This window comes from Ricinus communis, chromosome 1 (genome assembly GCF_019578655.1).
Source record: "Ricinus communis isolate WT05 ecotype wild-type chromosome 1, ASM1957865v1, whole genome shotgun sequence".
Classification (NCBI taxonomy): Eukaryota; Viridiplantae; Streptophyta; class Magnoliopsida; order Malpighiales; family Euphorbiaceae; genus Ricinus; species Ricinus communis.
Genome location: NC_063256.1, coordinates 6,452,485 through 6,479,708, shown reverse-complemented (window position 1 = coordinate 6,479,708; position 27,224 = coordinate 6,452,485). Strand labels below are relative to the sequence as shown.

At 33.9% G+C, this 27,224-nt stretch overlaps 3 protein-coding genes and 1 non-coding gene across 5 annotated transcripts; all 4 read left to right on the top strand.

Moving 5' to 3' along the window:
• Positions 1-8,284: 8,284 nt before the first annotated feature.
• On the top strand, positions 8,285-11,355 carry LOC8285847 (laccase-15). The gene is given in 8 exon segments (XM_002524742.4): positions 8,285-8,452; positions 8,799-8,950; positions 9,141-9,385; positions 9,484-9,609; positions 9,725-10,150; positions 10,153-10,309; positions 10,406-10,764; positions 10,852-11,355. Coding segments are annotated over 8 exon segments (1,812 nt in total). The 5' UTR covers positions 8,285-8,299; the 3' UTR covers positions 11,046-11,355.
• Positions 11,356-15,929: 4,574 nt separating this feature from the next.
• On the top strand, positions 15,930-19,491 carry LOC8285874 (putative laccase-9). The gene is made up of 7 exons (XM_002524739.4): positions 15,930-16,136; positions 17,275-17,426; positions 17,504-17,748; positions 17,847-17,972; positions 18,076-18,658; positions 18,749-19,107; positions 19,194-19,491. The coding sequence occupies exons 1-7, from the start codon at positions 16,029-16,031 to the stop codon at positions 19,385-19,387; spliced, it is 1,767 nt and encodes a 588-aa protein (XP_002524785.2). The 5' UTR covers positions 15,930-16,028; the 3' UTR covers positions 19,388-19,491.
• A 2,358-nt stretch (positions 19,492-21,849) lies between these two features.
• TRNAS-UGA lies at positions 21,850-21,931 on the top strand. The gene has a single exon. It is a non-coding gene; the product is annotated as a tRNA-Ser (tRNA).
• A 1,645-nt stretch (positions 21,932-23,576) lies between these two features.
• On the top strand, positions 23,577-27,190 carry LOC8285843. 2 transcript variants are annotated; one of them, XM_025158372.2, is made up of 4 exons: positions 23,577-24,829; positions 25,986-26,193; positions 26,402-26,502; positions 26,646-27,015. In XM_025158372.2, the coding sequence occupies exons 1-4, from the start codon at positions 23,868-23,870 to the stop codon at positions 26,761-26,763; spliced, it is 1,389 nt and encodes a 462-aa protein (XP_025014140.1). In that variant the 5' UTR covers positions 23,577-23,867; the 3' UTR covers positions 26,764-27,015. The 2 variants fall into 2 exon arrangements, with proteins under 2 accessions (XP_025014140.1, XP_002524784.2); XM_002524738.4 differs by having other exon boundaries at positions 23,582-24,829; positions 26,402-26,531; positions 26,646-27,190.
• Positions 27,191-27,224: the final 34 nt, after the last annotated feature.

The window sequence follows — 27,224 nt, the reverse complement described above, 5'->3', positions numbered from 1 at the left end:
AAATCAAGCCTAAAAAATGGCTCACTCAGAAATCACAAAAATCACAAACATTGTTCTGCGAGGCAGTCAAAATTATTTTGAGTGGTCAAAATCTGTTTCCATTGCCCTCAGCGGCAGAAAAAAAATTAGGTTTCATTACTTGAAGTAAACAAAAACCCAAACCTGTAAATCCAGAGGCTCTAACAGAAGAAGAACTGGACAGAATGGAAGAGTGGCAGACAATTGACCATCTGGTCATGTCTATGATCACTAATACCATGGAAAGCCAGATTTCTCGACTGTGTATCCTTATGGAGTCATCAAAGGCAATCTGGGAAAAACTAAAAGGCCTCTACGGGCATCAAAACAACTTTGCACACATTTTCAGATTGAAGCAGGAACTTTCTCAAATCACTCAGACCAAGGATTCCTCAGAATATGCAACAGAGATATTAACTAGATAGGAAGAGTTACAAAATTACCTTCCTCCGTCTAATGATCCAGAAGGACTCCAAAGAAGAGCAGAATAAGACTTGATTTATACCTACCTCAGAGACCTGGATTCAAGCTACGAAGGCTTGCGTTCTCAGATCCTCATTGCCTCTCGTCTGCCTTCGATAGACGTTGTGATAACGACTATTCAACACGAAGAAACCAGAAGGAACACTATGAATGGGTCATCAGAAAGCACAGACAACCATTCCTACCTTATCCGTCGAGACCAAGCCCGACAGAGAGGAGGGTCGAGCGTCATCGTGCGATGTGACCATTGCAAAAAGCAGGGCCATCACCGCGATGGCTGCTGGCACCTTCATTCGCAGCTTAGGCCATCGAGAGGGTGGGAAGGGGCTGGAAGCTCGAAGGGAGGCAAGAGGAGAAGCTGGGGGAGCGGGATGAGAAGGGGGGAAAACCCTAGAAAGGGTGTGCATTTGGGAATGGGGGCGTCATATGCCGAAAAATATATGACCCCCCGACCCGAAATGCAACCTGAGTTTCTAGGGTTTTACCAACCCGACCCGACCCGTTTCGACCCAACCCGGACTGAATTCGACTACAACCTAGTGACCCGACCCAATCTGGCAACCCGACCCGACCTCTTGACCCACAGTTTACATGGTCGGACCTCTCCCTGGCCAGCCCACCTCCACTCAGCCCATCCAAATGGACTTTGCCAGCCCATCCAGCCCAACAGGCCTCCCAGGCCCAGCCCACAACCATAACCACAACCATTCTTTATCCACAACCATTTCCAATTCTCCACCCACAACCGTTCTTTACCAAATTCTGAGCTACCAAAATTCTACGCCAAACATAGCTTGGGTTATAGCCAATCTGTGCATCCAACACTACTGAGCGAGGAAAATAACGCGCCTTATAAATCTTACACATTAAAGCATAAGGATTTACAAGCATTCTCCATATTTTTTTTCCAAGAAATGCAATATTAAAGTCATCGAGATTCTTAAAGCCCATTCCACTTTGAGCTTTCTTTGCACATATTTTCTCCCAGTTCATCCAATGTATTCTATGAGCCTCTTCTTTTTTGAAATCCTAATAGAAAGAATTCACCATCTTCTCTAGGTTTCTATATAGCTCCAATGGCAAGAGGAAAACACTCATAGTGTAATTTGGTAATGCTTGAACAACTGTTTTCAAGAGAATCTCATTTCCAGATCTTGAGAGGAATTTCTTGTTCCATCCATGTAAATGCTTCCATATTCGACCTTAATGCAATTTTCCTATTTCGACCAATAATTGAAGGAAGCCCCAAATAGTTCCCATGATCAAGAGCCTCTTGAACACCCAATATACCACATACATCTCGTCTTCGATCTTCATGGACATTAGCATTAAAGTAAACTTGTGATTTCTGGAAATTGACCTGCCTCTTTCTCATACAACTTCAGAATATTTGTAACATGGGAGCTTTCCATCATATTAGCCTTGAAGAAAAAATAACTATTGTCTACAAAAAATGGATGGTTTACTGAAGGAGCACCTCGCGCCACTTTGCACCCATAAAGCAGCCCCATCTCGTCTAACTTCCGAAACATAGCGGACAAACCCTCCGCACAAAGGATGGAGAGATATGGAGATAGAGGACACTCTTGCTTTAATCCTTTTTGTGGAATGATAGGACCCAACACCTCTTGATCATGGAGAACACTATATCTCACAGTAGAAACACACAACATCACAAGCTTAATCCATCTTTTCTCAAATCCCATTTTTCCATGATTCCTTTTAAGAAGCATAACTCAACATGATCATAAGCCTTGCTTATGTCAATTTTTAAGGCTGTAAGCCCCTTTGAATCAAAATACCTAGGCTCCAACTATTGCTTACTACTTCTCTATAATCAAATTCACGCAGCCAAGAATTCTCAAAACAAAACTTATAGTTTCTTGGGATAGAGATAGTGAAAATAAGATCCATAAAAATAGGAAGATGAACTGAAGTCGATATTCCCAAGTTCCAGACCGTTGCTTCTTTGAAATAATCAATCCATTTTTAAGTACCAAAAACTCTGTCGAGTCTTTCTTTTACTAGCCTATCCGTATCAGGACCTCGTTCCCATATGAACTTGTACCCCTTCATTCCTAAATTAGACAACCTGAAATCCATCACAGCTCTTTTAAAACCATCAATTAGCCAATATGGGTGATGAACCTGCCCTTTCTTTTCATGATGAAGAGGAGGTCATTAAAGTCTCTTATACTGCACCAAGGAAGATGAGATTTATAAGACAGGAGGCAAATCATATCTCAGGCATGACATTGTAAATGTTAACTTCAGCATCGATAAAGTTTTTGAGAATAGCCAATGAGTTTCACAGAGTTAGGATGCTTCCAAAGTAATGCCAACCCTCCACTATGGCCCACACAATCCACAGAGAAACACCTACTATAACCAAGTTGCAATTCTATTGGTTCAATTTTAATTCTAGTACAAACGGTCTCATAAAAAAATGAGGCTTATTTTTATGGACTAGCTCTTTTAAAAGTTGAACTCCACATGGTTTGCCTATCCCACGACAATTCCAACTTAAGGTACTCATAATTCCTAACGGGCCTGGATCCCAGTACCCGCCTTGATCAAGTTTTTTGAGCTTGAAGAATCAACTTGGACTTCACCCATTTGTAGCCTATTAATTTGTGAAAGTGCAGCCTCATCCAAATGATGCTTCTTAATATCAGCAATAACTACACCATCTTATTGATTAGAATATGGTTCCATCTTTTCCTGAAGATCTGCTATCCATAACCATCATATATGTTTCTTTCATAACTTCCCTACCATCGTTGTTAATTCCACTAATCACGTATCCTGCCTCCTATATGATTGCCTTACTTTTCTTTGAGCCTTGAATTATAGGATTATTTTCCATATTTAGGTCAGAGTCAATAGTTATACTGTCACCACCATCTATAGACTTTTCTCCTTGCTCGGCGGAGCTGCTTGCAACCATCTCTCTCGGATTTTTGTTGCACCTTTCAAGGTTTAGCCCCCATCCAACTTCCATAAGGCTTTTCAATAGGAAGTGATGGATTTTCAAAAAATTTAGGACAAAATTCTCACCATCTGCATAAGGAATTTGGAAACCTCTCATATTGGAACAAAACCTAAGACCAATCCACCCTGCCGTCTTCTTGATCTTCATTTTATGCTTGAGAGGATTTCGAACATCAAGATTCTCATATAACTTCTCCAGCTTTCATCAAAATTGTTAGCGTCTGATTTAATGAATGAACCAATGAAATTCCGTATATGCATAGCCACCTTTTCAGACATAATCCTATTGGCAATTCATTAGCCTGAACCCACACATGAGTGTGAAATAAAGGAACCTTCATTGGGTGATCTGCTTAGTCAATTGTTTGATTAACAGAATGTGTTGTTCAAAGGTCCATGGTGATAAAATCAAGGCTGATCCTTCACCACCAAGCAAGCCACGAATGGATCCATTGAAGTATGAGGATCCAATCACACGAGTTAGAAGCAAGAGATTCAAGGCTGCCTTGTGTTCTTTCATGGTCCACATGATAGACAAGATGCATTTAAGAAGCAAGGTTAGCGAGTTGGACTTAGAAGATTAAGATTCAACTTTGATTAATTGTATTTCATTCATGGGTTAAAGCCCAACATGAAGACATGAATATCAGATCTTATTTATGTTGAATTCAAACCCAAACGTAAAGCTCTATTCCAAGGTTGAATATTCAAAGTCAAAATCCAAATCAAAATATGAGTCTTCTTTTAACAAGTCCGAGTCAAAATAGGAGTTTGCTACTCTTCTACTTCAAGTTTTGTTTATTTAGGAGTCTTGGCTGCATATCCTAGCCATTCTAGGATTAGGATTATTTAAAATCTATAAATAGAGCTATGTAATTCTGCAAAAGGATACATATATTTTGATTGAATAGAAAACCTTATTTTTGCTTAAAGAGTTTCTTTCAGTGTTCTTGAAATTAAAGCTTATTATTTAGGTTTTGATTTCACTTCTACCTTAATTTAATTCTATTAACTTGTTAGTTTCTAGGATTAATTAAGTTCATCTAATTATAGCTATTAATCTTATTTCTTTATAAATAATGGTGATAGTTCCGCAAATAACTTTTGTCAAACCTTATAAATATCGATCTTGGCGTGTAATCTTGTAATCTTCTCTTCTATCAAAAGTTTACATCACATGGGCCTGAATCAATCACTCTCTTCATATTCACCTCATGAAAACATTGAAATAAGAACATGTTAGAATTGAAATCCTTAATACATACGCTCTTAACTGGACACCATAGAGATGCCATCATTTGTTTCATGGCGTTGAAATTAATTCCTTTTTCGGTGAGGAATCTGTCCACCAATGTCCAGCGAAGATCTACACAATTATCATTCAGGCTTTCTCCTTCAATCTCTAGACCCCCCTCTTCTTCTTCCTCAATAGTCAATTAAGCACATAACTCTTCAATCTCAGTTTTGACATGATAAGGAAACAGAAGCAAGCAAGAAAGATAGAAAAAGAATATGTCGATAAACAGAGTTCAAAAACAGGAAAAGTAAGAAACTTGTCGAGAGACAAGACACAAATTTTATAATTAATTGATTTTCTAATTATACAATGGTTGTTATCTTTTAGATAGCATATCAATTATATTTTATATGATTAATGAGTTTTATAATTATTTTTAACATAATTTTTATATTTATTGCATTAATAAAGTTTTAATATATAAAAAATTGATTGAAGAGAGTACTTAAGAATATATTAAATTATTATTAACTTTTAAAATATGATGAGTAATTATAAAATATTGAGAATATTATTAGTTTTCTTTATAGACTCAATTCACATTACTACCTATAATTAAAAAATAACTATACAATCATGTAACACAATAATAAATTACTAATTTCATTAATTGCATACAGTTAGGATTGGCTTTAACTGTTCGGATTTTAGCAGAAATTTAAAATTAGATATATCAATGTCAATTATATAATTTTTTATTTACATTTTGAAATGAAGCCATATTAATTAATTTCTTTCATTTTCATTTTTTTCTGGCATATATTTTCAAAATACACAGGGCAACTCACAATATTTTTTTATGAAATTCTAAATATTAAGTAAGACTTTACTAATTTTATTTTCCAAAAACTTTCATTTACCTGTTATTGGAATTGTTACTAAAATCCCATATGCATTGAGAAAAGAATGAACTCCTTGTATGATCAATAATTTCAGGAAATTTATTTATGTTATTTGGTAAAACTTCTTTTACAAATTGTAATTAAACAAGTTTAAATTGGCAATCTTTTTTTTCTTTTAGTCTGTCTTAAATTTTAGTTTGTTTAGTAATTATTAATTTAATAAATAATTACTAAAGATATTTTTCATCAATTGATATAGTACTAAATTTAATATTTTTAAATTATAATTATGGTTTTTTTAAGAAAAGTTTAACAAAGATATTTTTAAAAAATAATAATAAAATTTAATAGCATAAATTAAAAAAAATTCATATTACTCAAGAGTATATAGATGAGATGGTAATGGTATCTTCTAGTTTAACTAAGGTTTCAAGTTTGAACTTTAGGCATGCAACTGTGTTAAGCTTTTGAGAAAGTGTTTTGCCACCCATAAAAGTCAATACTCGACATGCTTTAAATTAAATCTAGATATATATACTACAAAAATATATTCATATTTTTAATTCATGAATATATTTCTTAATTCACGTGGACATTGAAAATAAAAGCATCGAATTTGGATGAAAAAGTGAGGTCTTGAACCTGCAAATTAAAAATAAAGCATCGAATTTAGCCACTCTAAATAAGCTGATTTGAAAATAAAAAGCATCGAATTTGAATGAGAGAGTAAGGAATTAAATATAGATATATACATCAAACAAATATTCAAATTTCTTAATTTGTGGCAGATTAAAAAATTTAAATAATAGAGTAAGATCTTAAGCCACTCCAACTAAGGCTGAGCATGAATCTCGGTGATTCCCGCCCGAACCGAATAGCCGCACCGAAAAATACCAAAACCGAAATAACCAAAATTTTTAATGACCGAATTGAACTGATCCGAATTTTTTTTTCTATTACGGTATGCTACTGGTTCTTTAGTAAAAACTGTACCATAACATACCGAACCGATCCGTCTTGTACCGATCCGGACCAAACCGTAGAACCGAATTTTTTTATATATTTATTAATAATTATTTATATTATATAAATAATACCTATTAAAAATAACTATAATATTATAAAATAACTTATACTCTATAAATAAAATTATTTTATATTTATCATTTTATATAATTCAAGCAAGTATTATCGAAATAAAAAAAATACTACATATTAAAAATAACTATAATATTATAATGTACTTTATACTCTATAAAAAAATATAAGTTATATATTAATATATTATATAGTATACTAATACTAATATGCATACTCCAACATTAAATTTATAATTTACTATCTACTAATTTAACCCTAATATCTTTTCTTACCACATACTACAAGCATACACCTAACAATTTGAACACACCGTCTTCCTCTTTAGAATATACCGCCGCACCTCCAATTTTGCAATTTAGAAAGACAAAATCCCTAAGGCAAAATTTCTGAATGGAAAATCAAAAGGAAGAAGGAAAAAATTCGCTCACGTAAACGTCTTCCTCTTTAGAACACACCACCGCACCTCTAAGTTTTCAATTCAGAAAGACAAAATCCCTAAAGTAAATTTCTAGACAGAAAATCAAAAGTAAGAAGGAAGAAATTGGCTCGCCTAGACGTCTTTCTCTTTAGCGCCACACATAATTGGCTCATAAAAATACAGAAGCAAGAATTGGTTAGCGTAGACGTCTTCCTTTTTAGCGATCTCTCTTCCCATAACTGTGCCGTCATTGTTCAGTCCTAGATAATTTTTCTTTTTATTTTTTACTTTTCTATTTTTATTTTTGATGGGTAAATTGTTGGCTGCAACTGTGAAAAATATTTTATTTTAATGATTGTCATATGCAAAATATTTTTATGCTAGCAGTAACATATATTCCAATGATTTGTATTTGAACGTTGAATGAATTATTATACTTGCAAGTGACTGAATTGTAAAACATGTTGTTAAGAATGTGATTGCAACTTTAATTCAGATTTTCATGCTATTTTTTTTTAGATTGGTAATCATATTTTCTCTAAATGTGTTTGATTAAATATGAGATTAAAGTTGTGTTTTTCTAAATTTTTTAGAACTAAAAATAGCACCAAACCGAATTATATTTAACCATAAAAATTGGTACAATACAGTATTAATCCTTTTATATTTGGTACGGCACTTGTATCTTCAATTTTAAAAGAATCGATATTTAGTATGGTATTGGTGATTTATAGATAACCGAACTGGACCGATCCGTGCTCAGCCCTAACTACAATAAACTGATTTGATTCAAAATATAGCTAACTCTTAATCAGATACTTCTTTCATTTAAAATAAACAAAAACAAACACATTTCACTAACAAGAATATTAATGAAATAACTTTCACGTACTTTTTTCCCCTAATTTAAACAATTAAACGCACAACAAAGAAATCAACCCATAAGAATTTGTCCCATCCGTCTAATACATATATGCAAAAGAATTCCTTGTACCTAACTAGTCTCATTTTTATTTTGTTTTTTTTAATGTCTTTTCTTTTTTTTCCCTTAACCAACCGAAAGTAAAGAACCACCCAACCATAAGTCAGGTTATCATTATAGCACGTGATAGTCCCTGGCTGCTGTATAAAAGTATATGCAGCTAAAACATGGTTTCCATCAAAGTCCATTTGAAGTTTAGAAGTGACCAAATGGGACCGAAGAAGATGGGTTTGCTTCTGGATTTTATACTTGTTTTTATGAGTTTCATTGGGTTGCTTCCTTCCACCGTTGAAGGAAAGGTTCACTACTATGATTTTGTTGTAAGTATGATAAATTTATCATATGCATGCTTTTATATTTATGTTTTCATTATATATTATGTTATTTTTGAAATCATATTTATTGAAAATATTTTATCGTTTAACAGTGGTGCATAGAAATTTAGCTTTATATACAATGTAAAAGTATTCTGAATAAAAGTAAATGAAAAATAGGTTTTTTCAAGAATTTTTAAATGTAAGAATCAATCGAATTGAAAATAATTATATACTTAATACAAAAGATTGTGCACATTTTTTTCAAGTAATTCAATGGACATTCATATTTTTTATTTAAATTTCTAAGGAATAACAGTTTCAAGCTATTTTATTTTGATGTCATTTTTAGTTGGAAGATAAAAATTTTACCAAGTTATGTAGCACCAAGTCTGCTTTGGTCGTCAATGGCAGCATTCCAGGGCCAGTGGTTTATGTTAACAAGGGTGACACCATGTTCGTTAATGTACATAACGAAGGAGGTTATAAAGTTACCCTTCACTGGTATGTATATTTGCTGTCTAATTTAATTCGTCCCTTTTTTAGTCTGTTAGTAGACTTTTGTCTTCTTATATTCTCGAGGATTGGCATCTGTTATATAGAATCATCACTTACATTAACGAAGTATTGGAAATTCTGAGTTTATAACAATATTCAAAACTAAGCATACTGTAATAAATTTTAATGGTTGTAGGCATGGAGTGAAGCAACCGAGAAATCCATGGTCTGATGGCCCGGAGTACATCACACAATGTGGAATTCAACCGGGTACAAACTTCACTTATGAGGTGATATTTTCTGATGAGGTAGGGACCCTCTGGTGGCATGCCCACAGTGATTGGACAAGAAATACTGTTCACGGAGCCATCGTCATTCACCCTGAAGAAGGAACTTCATATCCTTATCCCACTCCTGATGGTGAAGAAGTTCTTGTTTTAGGTACACAAGACTTCTCCATTTCTTTCAAGATCATGCATCCCACCCTAGAATCATTCGTAATAATGTACTTACTCTTTGTTCTGTTTCTGTATTGGCAGGATCATGGTATACTTATGATGTGAATTTAGTGGTTGCAGAAGACCTTCTAACTGGGGCAGATTTACCTGCATCAGATGCCTATACCATAAACGGTGAACCAGGCGACTTTTGTAATTGCTCTAAAGGTAAACTATCATATTATTCTAAAAGCGAAAAAAAGAAAAAGATAAATAGTATTATCTGAAGGTTTGTACCTAAATTTGTTCTCAACAATTAATTAGCATCCCAATTTGCTGGCAGAAACAACATATCGTTGGCAAGTTGAGTATGGAAAGACCTATCTTCTTCGATTAGTTAATGCAATCATGAACACAGAAGTATTCTTTGCTATTGCTGGACACAACGTCACAGTCGTGGGAAGAGATGCAGCATACCTAAAACCATTTGTCACGAGCTATATTATGATAGGTCCTGGACAAACCATGGACATTTTGTTGACAACAGACCAGTCTCCTGGCCAGTATTACATTGCTGCCAGACAATTATACACAGACAAATCAATTTATACTGACTATGACAAAGTAAATGTTACCGCGATTCTTGAGTATAAAGGCAACTACAGCTATCCAACTTCCCCTTCTTTCCCATACGACACCCTTCCTTCTTATACAGATATTGATGCTGGAGTAGCATTTAGAAACAAATTAAGGAGTCTTTATAATCAAGACGTCCCAAAAACATCACAACCCGGATGTACATTACAGCATCTCAAAACTTAATTGTTCTGAATCAATCAGACGGTGGAGTTGCTGTCACTCTTGCAGCAAGCTTAAATAATGTGTCTTTTGTGAATCCCAAAACGGACGTGCTTCGAGCTTATTACTAGTATGCTATTCTATATGCTCTTTGATTTCTTTATGCAAAGATAAAAGTAGTGAACAGGGAATAAGCTAATGCAAATTTTATTTTTATTTTTTGCAGCAACATCAGTGGTTTCTTCACGGACGATTTCCCAGACATGCCGCCTACATTCTATGATTTTGTTGCAGATGATTTATTAGTTAATTCTACAGAGTCAATGTTGGCAACCAAAGTGAAGGTGCTTGAATATGGAGAAGAAGTGGAGATGATATTTCAAAACGCTAACGTTTTGAATGCATCTGAGGATCATCCAATGCATCTTCACGGGCACAGTTTTTATGCGGTAGGAGCAGGACCTGGCAATTTTGATTTCGGAGAGGATCCTAAAAAATACAATTTGGTTGATCCACCTTATGTAAACACTGCTACACTTCCAAAGGTTGGATGGCTTGCAGTTAGGTTCAGAGCACTAAATCCTGGTATGTTCTTTAATCAAGATTAGTCCAAATATAACCACATGTGTAAGTACAGTATGATAACATGGATAGATCATTAACGTTGTACAGGAGTTTGGCTATGGCATTGTCACTTAGATCGTCATCTAACTTGGGGAATGGACACAGTGATTATAGTCAAGAATGGGGGCACTCCTGAGACATCTATCCGGGAACCACCACCATATATGCCTACTTGCGATGATGCACCAGCGCTTAAACTTTTCAAAGCAGATTTTCCATCTGAAGACATGCAAGAGAGATAGGAGAACACTTATACCGTAGGTTCAGTATTTGAGTCATTCAAGTATGAATTAGTAGGATTTTAAGCAACAAATTTGTTTTAATTTGTCCTTATTTGTCCCTTTTTCATCTCTTAATTACTTGTATCTTTCTTGACCAAGTAATCATGTATTATGATTTAGTTATCGGCTCTACTAAGTTGAGCTGTGCGAGCAAAAAGTTATATTGTGATTTTGACATTTCGATAGAGTCAAAATTATGAGGAGAAGGCAATTAAATTCTATGTTGTTGTTTTTCTTTTCCTATGTAATGATAAGCCTTCAAGTGATTATATATCGATGTCTTCATTAAAGTATTCTTACTGTTTTCTTTAGATGTTTTATATGCTTTATTTCTTAAGCAATTTAGTCTTCAAATATATATATATATATATATATATATATATATATATGTCTGCGAGTGATATCATTTCTTTTCTGCAACTAGATTTTATTATCAAAGGACGAACTTGATTTGGACTTGGCTGATTCCTGAACGTCCATTTTCGTTCATGTAAGATATATCTTTATTTGAAATAGAAAAGATTTTAGGCAAAAATTAAATCAGATATTTTTTGAATTAGCCCAAAGAAAATCTATTTATTATTTTAGAGGGTAAAATTTGAGATTTAGATAGGCCTTTTTTTTTCTCTAAATAATAAATTAGAGCAATGTGTGCAGTATGTCATTATATTGTATCATAAAATGAGTTTTTATTTGCACTCCAAACCAAAAAAAAAAAAAAAAGAAGAGAAAGATTGGAGTTTTTCTGATTATCCCTTCACTCGGATATAATTATGAAGAGTTAAAGAGAGGGTAAGTAGGTTTATCTAAAAAAAAAAGAGAGGTAAGTAAGGTTAAGTATAAATTTAAGTGATTTCCGTTCGAATTAAATAAATAAATAGAAATAGTTGAAAATAAGTAAGAAAATTTAAAATTGAATTGAAAATGTTTTATATTATGGTATTAATTATCTACTGATAACCGAATTAAAATCGAACGGAGATGGAGTCTTTGACACTAGATAAACTGCATAATTTGGCCGTCTGCTTGGTTACTATTAATTCGATATCTTATATTTCAATGTGCTTGGTGCCCTATAAAATTTAATATTTTCTTTGGGTCACCAACATTGAGAATATTTGTTTTTGATTACATTGGATGTTTTCTTGATACAAAGAGGAGACGACAAAAACGCCTAAATAATATTATGGGACAACCAGGCTCCAATACCAAGAGGTGGCTCAGAAAAACAATGAACACCCGTGCTCAAAGAGAGGGCCATCCCTGCCATGAAGTCCGCTGCAAAATTTGCCTCGCGGTAAACGTGACTAACCTTCACCTGCCAGTTACGCTGAAGCAGCCTATGAATTTCTGAAATAATATTAGCGTAACAGTTTGTGCATAGCAAACCCACCCAGCCATTCTCCATTCGTGCAGTTGCCTTTTTTACTCTTTGCGCGTAGGCACCATCCGTATTGAGCTTGAACCACTGTTCCGTAGGAGCTTGCCATAAGATCATCTTGGTTGTCTTGCACTTTTCAGCAATAGCATTAACACTATTTCCACCCCTTGTAGTCATGATTGAGCTAGACCACTGCATTATGTCCCTAACTCTACTCCCTCTTCTAGAGTTGTTATTCTGGAAAATATCCTCATTCCTCCATTTCCATAGCCTGCAAACCGTGACTCCAAAGATGCATTCCCAATCCAAGTCTCCGCCAATATGCAACTTGAATCATCAACCAATCCTTCAGGGTACAATTAAAAAAAGAATGTTGAATATGACTCGGAACAATAACATTCCATACATGTTTGGCATATGGACAATCTCTTAAAACATGCAGTGTATCTTCAACGTCCATGTTACACCTACTGCACATGTCATCATCACACATGTCTCCTTTTCCTGTTGGCCATTCGTAAGTAGTTTCTCTTTAATCACAAGCCATAAAAAGTCTGTATTCTTTGGGGTCCTTCCCATTTCCAAGCTAGAGAGAACGCCATATCTAGATTCGCATCCCTTTGGGAGTACAAAGCTTTGCATGCAGACTTCATATTAAATTGACCGTTCGAGGTATATCTCCAGTAGACTCTGTCGTCCCCAACATCTAATCTTGGCGGTAACATAGAAGTAATGTGAAGTACAATGCTATGAGGAAGAAATAGGCTAATCCGCTCCCAATGCGATTGTCCATTTGCATCCAAAAACTTGCTCAACCTATCCTCCAACATCTCCGGAGGAACCCGATTGTTAGTAAAGATGACGAGAGGCTGCTCAATATTACACCAATTATCCAACCAGAATCTAACCTTACCTCCATTACCAATAGACCAGCTAAGAGCATCAATCAGATGAGCCCACAGATTTGCCACAGCTCGCCATAAAGGAGAAGCCGAAGAATGCCTGATATTAGTGAGACAAGAGGCCTCATTAATTTTGTATTTGGCCTTAAGGACCCTAACCCACAGCTTGTCTCTATTTATTAGGATGTCCTACCCTAATTTCATCAACAATGCCAAGTTCATGTACTTCATATTTTTGAAACCGAGACCACCCATGGACTTTGATTGACACACCTCCTCCCACTTAACCAAGCTGACACTTTTATGATCGTTATTAGAATTCCAAACAAAATTTCGACAACATTGCTCCACCTTTGAACAAATACTCATAAGCAATAGGGTAGTTTGCATGGCAAAAACAGGAACAGCCGTTAACACTGACTAAGCCAAGGTAATGCGCCCCGCCAACGATAAACATGAGTTACTCCATCCTGCTAACTTACTCCCAATCTTATCCACGATGCCTTGATACGTATTTTTATTGATTCTACCATGCAAAATAGGCATTCCTAAATATTTTCCCAAGTCTGAGGTCATTTCGTATCCTAGCTTGCTGGCTAGAATTCTTCTCTTATTCAGTCCAACATTGCTCGAAAAGAACACTTTTGTTTTAAGACCACTAACTCTTTGACCCGATGCCTCATAAAACTTATTTAGCACCGCTTTAACAACACCCACTTGGTCATCACTAGCTTCCATGAACAGCATTAAATCATCAGCAAAGAACAAGTAAGGGATAGGAGGCCCTCCTCTACTAAGCTTAATGGGTTTCCATCTACCATTATAAACTTCTGAATAATACAATAATCCAATTTTTTGATACATAAAACAAAGAGATACGGAGAAACAGGATCGCCTTGCCTAACACCCCTCTTGGGATGGAATGCTTCCGTAACTTCACCATTCCAGAGAATTTGCATCGATGAAGAGAAGATGCAATCCATCATAGCATAAACTAATTTATCTGGAATCCCAACCTTCATTAAGGTGCTTTTGATGAAGTCCCAACTCAGCATGTCATTAACTTTTTTCAAGTCCACTTTGATAACCATGTGCCCTTTCTTCCCTTCCTTGCGCCTCATCGAATGGATAATCTCTTGCGCCAACACAATATTGTCTGGTATATTTCTACCCGGCATAAAACTAGTCTGAGCAGGACCAATGATGTCCGGTAACACAGCATGTCATTTATGTTAAATTTTTAATTAAATGGTTAATAATATTTAAAATAGAACGATTATAGGCGCTCATCATTATAATTATTTTTCTTTAGAAGAATTATAATTGGTTGTTATATTTTAAAAAGTAGTAAATTAAAAATATAGGGCAAAACGAAAATTGAAATCAAAACAACACTGAATAAAAGAATTAGTTGAATTAGTTTGTGGTGATTGATGTATTAAAGAATCAAGATCTTGATGGAATTCATTGTTTTAAAAAATAATCAAATTGTCTCTCAAAAAAAAAATATTAATCAAAATTGGAGCAAGGCATGCTCAGGCCAAGAGTTGAAACAATCTTCAGTTGGTTGGGTTATACTGTTCAAACGGAATCGAGTAGAAGTACTAAAGGAATCTAAACATATGGGAGGCAGTGGCCAATATTAGAGGAAAGTTCTTAATCCCAATTGGTAAAGGAATTGTTATTCCTAAGTTAGATGTTTGAGTTGAGACTGGTAGACAGAAATGACTATATGAATTTAAACAACCTACGGGAGCTAACATATTTAACAAGAGGTTCTAAACTAAGCACGTGCCTGAAGTACCACCTCCAATCACACCAAATAAAGCATAGATTTTTTTTTGTCATGAAAAGTACGGAAAAATAAATGGGTCCGATTTTGAATGGAAGGTAAAAAACTGGGGCAACTGTAGCTAATTACAACCACATAATTAGAAAATAAGCATGTGAGAGAGATATGTTTGTAAGTATATAAAAACAATCCGGTAAAATAGATATAAGCATGTGATTATAAGAAAATAATTTTGTAAAAAGAATATATTTTTTAATTTGAGAAAACAATCCGAAATTTTTATTTTAATATGAGAAAACAATGACGTAAGAAGAGTATAGTTATCAATATTAAAAAATAATATCGTAAAAATCATATATTTATACATATAAAAAAATAATACTGCAAAAGAAGTATATTTATAAATATGAAAAAATAAATTAACATAACAATGAACTGACTTATATCTTTTACCTATTTATATAAAAATATAATAAATATATATTATTTTGTATTTATGCATTGAAAAACATTGATGTTATTGATGAAGTAAAAATTGTATATTTATTGCTTATTTTAATAATTTAATCTTTAATAAAGACACCAAAAAGAAGAGAAAAAGAAAAAAGATCAACCCTTAATGTAGTTGTATTTATTAATCTTATTCAAACAAAAGAATGCCCTTAATTTGTAATAATATGAGCACCCTACCAAACCAAAGCAACTGTAAGTCAGCATACACTCATACAGCTAGCCGAGCTGGTTGTATAAAAGAGGCTGCAAACTGCTTTCCAAGCAAAACCATAGTGTTAATTTCCCAAAAGAAATTTGGAGTTTATTTATTTATTTCCAGTTAACTGAACTAAGCAGGTAGCAGTGACCAAAAGAATATGGAATTGAAGAAGAAGGATCTGTTATTGGACTTTCTAGTGGCTTTGAGTTTGATTGGAATGCTTTTTTCCTTTGTTGAAGCAAAGGTTCATTACTATGATTTTGTTGTAAGTACCAAACTTGCACATATATATATATACATACTTAATTAGCTTTAGATTTTATGACATTGTTAGTTTATGGTCCTTTTTTTTATTCTTTTTATTCGCTTTTCTCATGTTACCCTCTTGTTAATTAATTGTAATATATATATTATTTTATCTGTCAATATATTAATTATGTTACATATATTAATCCTACTAAAACATTAATTTATATAATACTATTGTTTTTTCTTGTTTATAATAAGTTATAATCATATAGCCCATGTCGTTGCCACCAACCTGCACATAGCACGTGCGCGAGCGACTTGATCAACTTACTTCTAAACAGTAATAGTGTGTTTGGTTAGAGGAAATTCAGAAGAAAAGAAACACAAAAAGAGAGAGAGAGAGAGAGAGAGAGAAAGGATAAGAAAATTAGACTTTATCTGTGTGTTAGAAAGGGAGAAGAGAGTGGGAGAGAAGTCCTTTCCTTTCGTTTCCCTCACTTCCACTGAAACAAAGAGTGTGAGAAATTAGAAATTTTTGGTAATGAGAAAAATGGTCATTTACAGCTGAAAACATCCCCGTAAGAAATTTTGTTATTTTCAATTGACTAAATTGGGCTCGTAGACAAGTTTAGGCTTCTGAATTTCATAATCCTTAAGCCTTTATCTTTGATTCAACGAGTTACTTTGTGTTAGTAACCAAGAATAACATGTTTATCCCCAGGTGAAAACATGATGCATAAGCATGTTGAATTTATATGGAGGAAGAATTGATTATACACATTTATTATATTAAACAGAAATTTGGCCTCACGATGACACACTCACACTACTGCTCACTTGCACACGCTAATCTATTCTCCAACCCACTCTCACTCTCACTCTCACTCTCATATCACACAACCAATAGCTATATTTATAGCCTTATAAAATCGGTGACATGGATCTTCATGATTGGCAGTGGACTTTGCACATTCTAAAGCAGCTTAAGTGAATATTCTAGAATGAAGAGAGGCGGTGATGGCTCTCGACAAAGCATATCTTTCATAGTATCGCTTTATCTATATTTTCATGTCTATATGATTGAGCACTTCTACCTACCTTGTTTAAACAGTTCTGATCTTTTATTTATTTATTCATTTGTGTGTGTATTTTAGTTGGAAGAGAAAAATTTTACAAGATTGTGTAGCACAAAATCTGCTTTGGTTGTCAATGGAAGCCTTCCAGGGCCTACAGTTTATGTCAGCAAGGGTGATATCATGTATGTTAATGTTCACAATAGAGGAGGTTATAAAGTCACCATTCACTGGTATGTATTTAAGCACATGCTGCCTGAACTTCTTGTTTTTTAATAGGCAGATATATTAATATTTCTAACTATTGCAGGCATGGAGTGAAGCAACCCAGAAATCCATGGTCTGATGGTCCTGAGTACATTACACAATGTGGAATTCAACCTGGTACGAACTTCACTTATGAGGTGATATTCTCTGATGAGGTAGGCACTCTTTGGTGGCATGCTCATAGTGACTGGACAAGAAATACTGTCCACGGAGCCATTGTCATTCATCCTGAAGATGGAGCCTCCTACCCTTTTCCCACTCCTGATGGTGAAGAAGTTCTTGTATTGGGTATGCTTGAGTTTTCTATTACTTTCAAAATATATTCCCACCACAAAATTAAATGTTAATTAGCTCTTACTTTTGATTCCTTTTAACTGTGTTCATAGGCTCATGGTATACTTACGATGTAAATTTAGCGGTCGAACAAGACCTTGCATATGGGGATGATTTACCTCTATCAGATGCTTATCTCATAAATGGCCAACCAGGAGACTTCTGCAATTGCTCTAAAGGTATGTTATCGTATTGCTCTGCAATGAAAGAAAGAAACTTTTATGCTATGAAAAAGCTTATTATAGCTAGGTTCCTGCATAAGCGTGGCATTTTTGCATGCAGAATCAACACACCGTTGGCAAGTTGAGTCAGGAAAGACCTATCTTGTTCGTTTAGTAAACGCAATCATGAATGCGGAAGTATTCTTTGCAATCGCTGGACATAATATAACAGTTGTGGGAACAGATGCAGCATATATAAAACCAATTGTAACAAGCTATATCCAGATAGGTCCAGGACAGACTATGGACTTCTTGCTGACCACAAACCAGTCTCCTAGCCAGTATTACGTTGCTGCCAGACAATTTTATACAGACAAAGTAATCTTCACTGAGTATAACAAAGTAAATGTTACTGCAATTCTTGAATATAAAGGCAACTACACTCCTCCAGCAGCTCCTCTTTTCCCATCCAGCACCCTTCCTACTTACACAGATATCGATGCTGGATTTTTATTCAGAAATAAGTTAAGGAGCCTTTATGATCAGGATGTCCCAAAAAATATTACTACTAGTATGTATGTCGTAGCTTCACAGAACCAGTTCTTTATGAACCGATCAGGCGACGTTATTATCTCTCTTGCTGCAAGCTTAAGCAATATCAGTTGGGTAAATCCGAAAACAGATGTCCTTCAGGCCTACTACTAGTATGCTCTTTAACCTTGTTCTTGAATCTCCTTTGTCAATTTTAAATTCAGGAGACATGCTAAAGCTAAAAGCAAAATATTTTGTTACAGCAATATAAGCGGTTTCTTCACTGAAGATTTCCCAGACATGCCGCCAAATTTCTATGATTTCACTGCAGAAGGTTTACCTACTAATACCACACAGTCATTGATGGGGACCAAAGTTAAGGTGCTGGAATATGGAGAGGAGGTGGAGATGGTCTTTCAAAATGCTAATGTATTGAATGCATCAGAGGATCATCCAATGCATCTCCATGGGCATAGCTTTTATGTTGTTGGAGCAGGAGCTGGAAATTTTGACTTCAAAGAGGACCCCAAAACGTACAACTTGGTTGATCCGCCATCCGTCAATACTGCTACACTTCCAAAGATTGGTTGGCTCACTGTTAGATTTCGAGCACTAAATCCCGGTACGTTGTTTAACAATATAAATATTGGTATTAATAACATGTCAAGAATAGTACAGTAACATAGGTAAATTACTAATGATGGACAGGAGTTTGGCTATGGCATTGTCACTTAGATCGTCATCTGAGTTGGGGTATGAACACTGTGTTGTTAGTCAAAAATGGTGGCACTCCTGAGACATCTATCCGCGAACCACCACCAAATATGCCTATTTGTGATGATGCACCAGAACTTAGACTTTTTAAATCCGACTTTTCAGCACCAGATATGCTAGGGAAGTAAGAGAGTTACTCTAGAAAAACTAGGAATTAATAATACTCTATGGTTCTGTTTACTTTAAGAAACTACTAATGTTTTGCATTGTAAATATGAAATATTTTTAGATAGATTTTTTTATTACGTCATTTATTTATAGACAAAATGAATTAAATATTGACATGTGATATTATTTATTAAATGTTGCATTTGCAATAACTAATAATTAATACCGCATATCACTGTATTATTTATTTTGTCTACGAATGACATAATATACAAAGTCTCTCGAAGAACTTCTCTATAAATAGAAGTATAATTATTACATTTATGATATCAGACCAGATGTATTAGCTCTGCAATCACGGGAAAAAATCCTGCCATAAAAATCCCATAGAAATCAATGTTCAGTAGATAACTGAAAGAAAAGAAAAAATAAATTCTCCAAAGATCGGAGTCTATAAAATTGTTCATCATAGGGAGACGGACATTAGATATATATACGTGGATGGTTCAATAAGAGCTCCAGAAAGGATATTCAAGATGGCTGTCGGAAAACTCTATGGTCATGAAATCATCAGGGATACATGTTTTTACCACGTAGCAACTGCACAAGATAATTGGGCTGAAGCAATGAAGTTACATTCTAACTCCAGCCAGAACTTTGAGATTATTAGTACGAAAATAAATCTTTGGCAAGAGGCAGACTTGGTCGCTGATGATAATTGTAACCCTGGAGATGATTGGGTTAAATATCGTCAGATTATTGGAAAAGGAATACGTCACAGAGTTTTACCATAGCTGAAGCCTATTGAAAGGGTAATTTCTACTTAATCTACTGATACGGGAATTCTAAATGGTATGTTAGATTCAATTCAAATCATAAATAATAGCATAAAAAACATAACTCCTGTAGCAATCCAAATAATGCAAAAAAAAAAAAAAAAATCTAAATCTTGCCCTAAAAGGCAAGTTTCAACAAGTTCCAAGAGAATAAAAATATTTGACTCAACTTGAAGAATGCCATAAACTGCATCTGAATCTAATATTCCTAACTAAAAATAATTATCATAAACAATAAAGACATCATAAATATAATTGCAAAGATATAGTTGTCCAATAATGCATATTGACTCATATAATAAAAATATTATAAGATATATTCGCGAGATGAGCATTAGGTTAAGAGGCTATATATGAATATTAAACTTAATGAGTTATATTTATTAAACAAATTTATTATAACAATACCTAAGAAAATAAAATTTTAATAATGATTATTGAAATTAACTTATTAAGTAAGAGTTTATTAATTTTAATTATAAGAACTATGAAGTCAAAATTTTAAAATTCGTAAATCAACTTAACCAGTATAATTATAAAATATACTGGTTAAGTATGATAGAGTCGCCTAGTGTGTATTGACTCATACGAAGCCTTTTATAATTATATTTTTCATCAATAAATTTATTTCCTTGCTTATTATGTAAAAATGTTATAGGGCTCGTATCCATTGCCGGGTTCCAGCTTGATGAGCTGCCCTGTATAACTCTGGATCATTGAACTTAACTTCTCATGGTTTTGAGTTGCAGATATCAAATGTAAAAACAAGAACAAGGAATCCGAGAATAAAGTGAACATAAGATAAGCATTTTGTTATTGTTAAGAAATACCAACAAGCATTTAGAGTTTTGTGTTATCTTGTAAATACTGTCATAAAATACATTGCAGCTGTCTGTTTGCAGTTTGCACCTTTTCTTCTCTTTTTTGTCTGTTTTGGTTCTAACATTTCTTAACGTGGTAAAGCTTCATTCTCTCGATTATTGGATTTTTTGAATCTTCATTCCGTTCAATCATGCAGCAACTTAACATTTTGTACGACTCTTTATGCACTAAAGTATAGGAACAGGATTCAATTCAACTCTTAAACTTTACAATTTGACTTAATTTAATTATTTTTTATATTTATGGTCAGTTTGGTTTCTAAATCTTTTGAACAGGTTTAATCTAACTCTTTTAACTCTTTTTTTAGAGAGTTGAGTTGTTTGAAAAAATGACTAAATTAAATTTATTTAAGAAATTTAAGGGTCTAAAAATAAAAGCAGGCCAAGTGAGCTTGAAACTTTAATATTTTATAATCAAATTTAATCTTATTCCTAAAATATAAATTTATCTTGGTTTTGGTTGACTAAATAAAAGCCATGTTTAATATTGTTGTTGTAATTTGTTTGCAAGTACTGTAAAAACTACAGTTTAAATATTACTGCAAAGATAGATTTAAAATTTTTATTTTATTTTTTATCTTAACCAATAAATAAATAAATAATATGAAATCAATAGATAATTGATATTTATTAAATAATTTAATTCGTATCAATTATATAATATTAAAATACAAAATATTTATATATGTATTGCTGATTTATTCGATGGAGGGATGTATAACTGATAAAGTATATAACAGAAATGATTTGTCTATAGATCAGCTTGTCGATATGTCCGAGTGGTTAAGGAGACAGACTTGAAATCTGTTGGGCTTCGCCCGCGCAGGTTCGAACCCTGCTGTCGACGCTTTTACGTTTTTGTTTATTTTTCTTTTTATACCTTGTCCAGTTACTCTATTATGGCTCATGGGTATGTGTTATTTAAACGAATTCAATAGAAGATTAAATGACTTAGAACTAATTTGGCCAATTGGCCTTCTCTACATTAATTGATGAGCTCCAACTCTTCTCTGGCAATTATTAGCCTTTTTTTTTCTAAATAAATAATAAATACAAGAGCATATATTAGTTAAGTAGCCATCTGAATTTATGAAACTGACCTTCAATTAGTTTCATTAACCTAATATGAGAATAATGTACATGAAACAAAAAATTATTGTGATACAATTATTTCTTTAAGACATTGCCACAATTAATGAATTTTTTAAAAAAGAAAAACATTTATTTTATTTTAAGTTGGCCTCTAGCTTAGAGCTGGACAATTATCTTGCTTTCCAGTTATATTAATCACCATATCATCATTTCCTTTACTAGCCAATGGAAGTCCTTTTTGACAAGACATCTCCAATAGCGATTCAGTCAATTATCGATCTTCTAAATAGTACACAAGCGAAATTTAATTAGGAAACCCTAGAGAGGGCCACTAGGCCATGCAAGTGGCGGTGGCGGTGGCCGGTGGGAGGCAGTATGAACCCAAAGAGAAAGGTTGTCTGTTTTCCAAAAAGTAAATGAAGAAAATAAAAGGTTGTCATTTGTGGGGAAATTTGAAGAAGCTGCAATAGGATAGTGATCGTATGACCAACACTGTTCAATCTGGCACCCTTTCTTCATACAGCAAATCCCAGCTAGACCCACTTATTAATTACCATATAATCTAATCATACCTTACCTAACTCATTATTTAGTTTTGTTCATTATTAGAATTGCATGTAATTTGATGCCATTTTGTCGAACCCTTTTTTATTTATTTACGTCCTTTGCTGCCCTTTAATTTAATCCTTTTTTTCTTTCTTTTTTATTTTTTCTATTGGGAAAATTTCATAATTCCTCTTGGAAGTATCATCTTATTATGGAGACCCTATCTTGAAAGCAAATTATAGGGATATGCATATTCCTTAACCAAGTAACAGAAATTTGTTAACTGTTTTGGTTGCTCTAAAAGATTTTGAGCAAATAGCAAGGGGAACTAATATAAGATCATGATGGATAGAAAGAGATTTTCAAAACAGTGAGTTCAAAAATTGGTGCTTATCAACTTAATTAGGAAGATAAAATTGAAAGCTAATTTGATAATAAAATTCCCTTTCTGTTAGCTACTAGACACGAGACTTGTTGTATAGCATCAATGACTGCATATTTGAGGTATGACCCACTTATTTAATCACCTTAAAATCTAATATTATCTTGTTCAGTTTCACTTAACATGACAAACTGTTGGGGGGCCTACAAAAGCCATGTTATATATTACAAGAATTTAGACTGAAAAATGGAGAAATGAGCCCACAGAAGCAACGACCCTTTCATTTTCTGGGATACATATAAGAAGAAGAAAGCATGGGAGTTATGCACGCCGTATTTTAGGTGACGTGGCGTTCCCAATAAGAATCCTACTTTGCATGGACTGTGGTAGTTGTTAGATTTCTTTTCTTTTTTTAAAAGATTATGTATTGTTAATTTGTGTAAAAAATGGCCCAAGACTGACATTTCCCTTACTGTCCAGCGCACATACACACAAAGATCATTTCTCACTCTACAGCACTTAGCACTTGGCAATTTGGCTTTTGTTTATGACCCTCAACTCTCAAAATCCTAATCAACCCCTTACTTTGTTGCCAAGTGTCACCAACCCATTTCCTAGAAGACTCCTTCTCTTCATCTGCCTCTCAAAATTAAAAAAGGAAACCTTTTTTTGTCACTAAAATAGTCTGATTTTCATATAATTCCAAACACAGGGTTGTTTTTGTGTTGAGAAATGAAAACTACTCTGTAACATTCTCTGTTTCATGCTATCCTCAAACACAAAAAAAGCACCATCTCAATCTTTTTTCTTCAGTGCCCATTTCTCCACAATGCTCAAAATCCTCAACAGAAGGCTCAGACGCCTCTGCTCTCGTCTCCGGTGGCCGATTCATCGCCGGTCCAGGCCAAAAATTCTCATCAGAAAATTGGGAAAATCAAACTCCAATCATCATAATGACAGTAGAAATGAATCTAGCATGAACGGGTCAGCAACTGTCCATCCAAATGGCCTTTTTGATTGCTTGAAAACAGAGGAGAAGCCTATAAAGATAGCAACTTTCAATGCTGCTCTGTTCTCAATGGCCCCTGTAGTGCCTAAAGTGTTCAATTCTTCAAGTATTGACTACGATATTGAAGATTTTGAAAAGGGTAAAACTTCTTTAAACTTCAACTTGCGCACAAGGTCTGCAAATGATCGGCCAAAGAGTATACTAAAGCAGTCTCCCCTGCATCCAAGCTCCACGAATGGTAATGAGAATCTTTCAGAACAGCAAAAGTTTGCCAAATCAAAGTTAAGGGTGTCAATAAATTTGCCAGATAATGAAATTTCATTACTGAGAAACAGGCAACTGAGCTTTGTAAAAGATGGAGAGGAGGCTAATTCAAGCAGCAATTTAACTAGAAGTCTTAGAGGAAAAGCTCCAGTGAGGTCACAAAGCGCGATTTCTTCAAGAAATGTCGTTAATGGAGTCGATAGAGATAATTATAGGAGTAGAAGAACAGTTGTTGAAGTTTTGAAAGAACTGGATGCTGATATATTAGCTCTACAAGATGTGAAAGCAGAGGAAGAGAAAGAAATGAAGCCTCTTTCTGATTTGGCTGCTGCTTTAGGAATGAATTATGTTTTTGCTGAAAGTTGGGCTCCTGAATATGGCAATGCTATCTTGTCTAAATGGCCAATTAAGAGATGGGAAGTTCAGAAAATCTTTGATGATACTGATTTCAGGTCAGTTTCATATATTTCTTAATCATAATTCTTTTCTAGTCCTGTTTATCCCCTGCTTTTCTCTGTTTTGATTGTTAACTTTTAATCTTTCCTCAAAAGAAGAAAACAGGAATATGATTAAGCTGTTTTTCTTTTCCTTTTGACTACACATGATTACTCATCACTTGAGCTAAAGCGTTACAAGATGAAATACAAATATTATTTCTTTTGAAAAAGTTACCAATTATAAGGTGGTTGCCACTTAAGATTGTGAAAATCTGTGTGTATACTTGTTGCAAATAGTTTCCTTCAGGCATCCATTTGTGCTTCAAGAAATCTAAACAAATTTAGCATAAGAAAATTATTAGGTAATCAAGCAATTGCCTGAATAGACTCCCAAGTATAATTCAGTTCTTTGTATTTTCAAGCATGCTTAGCGTTTCCTGCATAAGTTGGAACCTTAGTTACAAGAATGATAACGATTTGCTTGTTGCTAAAATCATCAAATTACAATACAACCCTGTCATCACTTATTCATGTCTTATCTAAATTAGCCTTTGGTTGTTGGTTTGTTTTAATGACACAGGAAAGATCTTTTTTTTTTTTTTCCTTTTTTATGATAATTCAGTTTCCTCATGGGCACAAGACATAATAAATTAACAATTGTTACTGAAAATTAATAAGATTTAATGTTTAATAACTTCAAGCTTAGTCATGATATTGACTGACTAACTCTACATGAGCTAGGTTTACACTGTAAATTAAGTTAACAAATAATTAAGGAAAACATAAACTATAAATAAGATAAAGGAAATTCAATTGTAAGAGTGGAAATCCAACACGAAAGTTACATAGCATTAAAAAAAAAATTATTTACAAATAAGATATTATTATTGAGAGAATGAAGACAACACAAGTGGGCTCTTTTACTTAAAAGTGAAGCATAATATTCAATGAGAGTTAAAAAGAAAGGGACAAACTAATGAATATGCCAATATAAAAATTCATTATCAACCTCAATAACTAATCCCACTACATATTGCAGTCAAAACTTTGAATGATTAATTAATTAAGTTAAAAAGGATAAAATAAATTTCCCATTCTAGACAAAAGGATGAACAAGAAGGACAATAATACATTGACGAACGATTAAAAAGATAACCTTTTTTTGTTACAGGAATGTTCTTAAGGCAACAATAGATGCGCCCCAGAAAGGAGAAGTCAACTTATACTGTACACATCTTGATCATCTTGATGAGAATTGGAGGATGAAGCAAATTAATGCAATTATACAATCTACTGATGGTCCCCATATCTTAGCTGGTGGTCTTAATTCCTTGGATGAAACGGATTATTCAGCAGAGAGGTGGACAGATATTGTCAAGGTAATTGTACAGTAATTATATCTAATAGTTCTTTAAATCCTTTTTTTGTTCTTTGTTAATTTTTGCATAATAGTAATATGTATCGTGTTGGTACTTCGTTGTGTAGCCGTTATTTAAATAATAAGGATTAATAAGCTATAAGCCCTAATCTTTTACTGCTCTTAGGACACCAGAGTTGAAATGAAAAATAATTACCCATTCGTTGCAGTACCATGAAGAGATTGGGAAGCCAACACCAAAAGTAGAAGTGATGGGATTCTTGAAGAGTAAACACTACACTGATGCTAAAGAATTTGCGGGAGAATGCGAGTCAGTAGTGATGATAGCTAAAGGCCAAAGTATATATATACTAAAAAAACTTATCTTTACAATTGTATATCTGAATTAACATGTGCTCCTTAACGAATTATATATATATACATATATATATGAACGATGGTTGGATTTTGCAGATGTGCAAGGGACATGCAAGTATGGAACCCGAGTAGACTACATATTGGCTTCGTCAAATTCACCTTACAAGTTTGTTCCTGGATCATACTCTGTGTATTCTTCGAAAGGAACTTCTGATCATCATATTGTTAAAGTTGATATAGTAAAAGTAAGTAGCAGCAGCAGTGATCGAGAAAATGTCGCAAGAAAGAGAAGGCAACCACCTAAACACAAAGTTGTAAGGATACTTAACTCTTCTCCTTCCAAAGGTATTTGGAAAGCACATTCTTGATGAGAAGTGTAGCTTTTGACCCTTTCTTTTTCTTTCTATTTTTATTTTTATAACAAGAGAAAAATGCCAAATAAATTTTAGTTAAGTTTCTTGGGTTTGATTTCGATTTCTTTCATGGGAAAGAAGTAAAAAGGAGAGGCATTGCTTTGTAAATCATTAATTAATGACTTCGTAGTAACAGCAGGAAAAGGTTGGTATTTGGTACGGTACTTAATTATTTGTATAGCGTTTAGAGAAAATTGAAACAACAAGTCGCACTGCAATTTCTTGGCATCTCTCTTTTCTCCACCACCGTTTGTATTGCGTT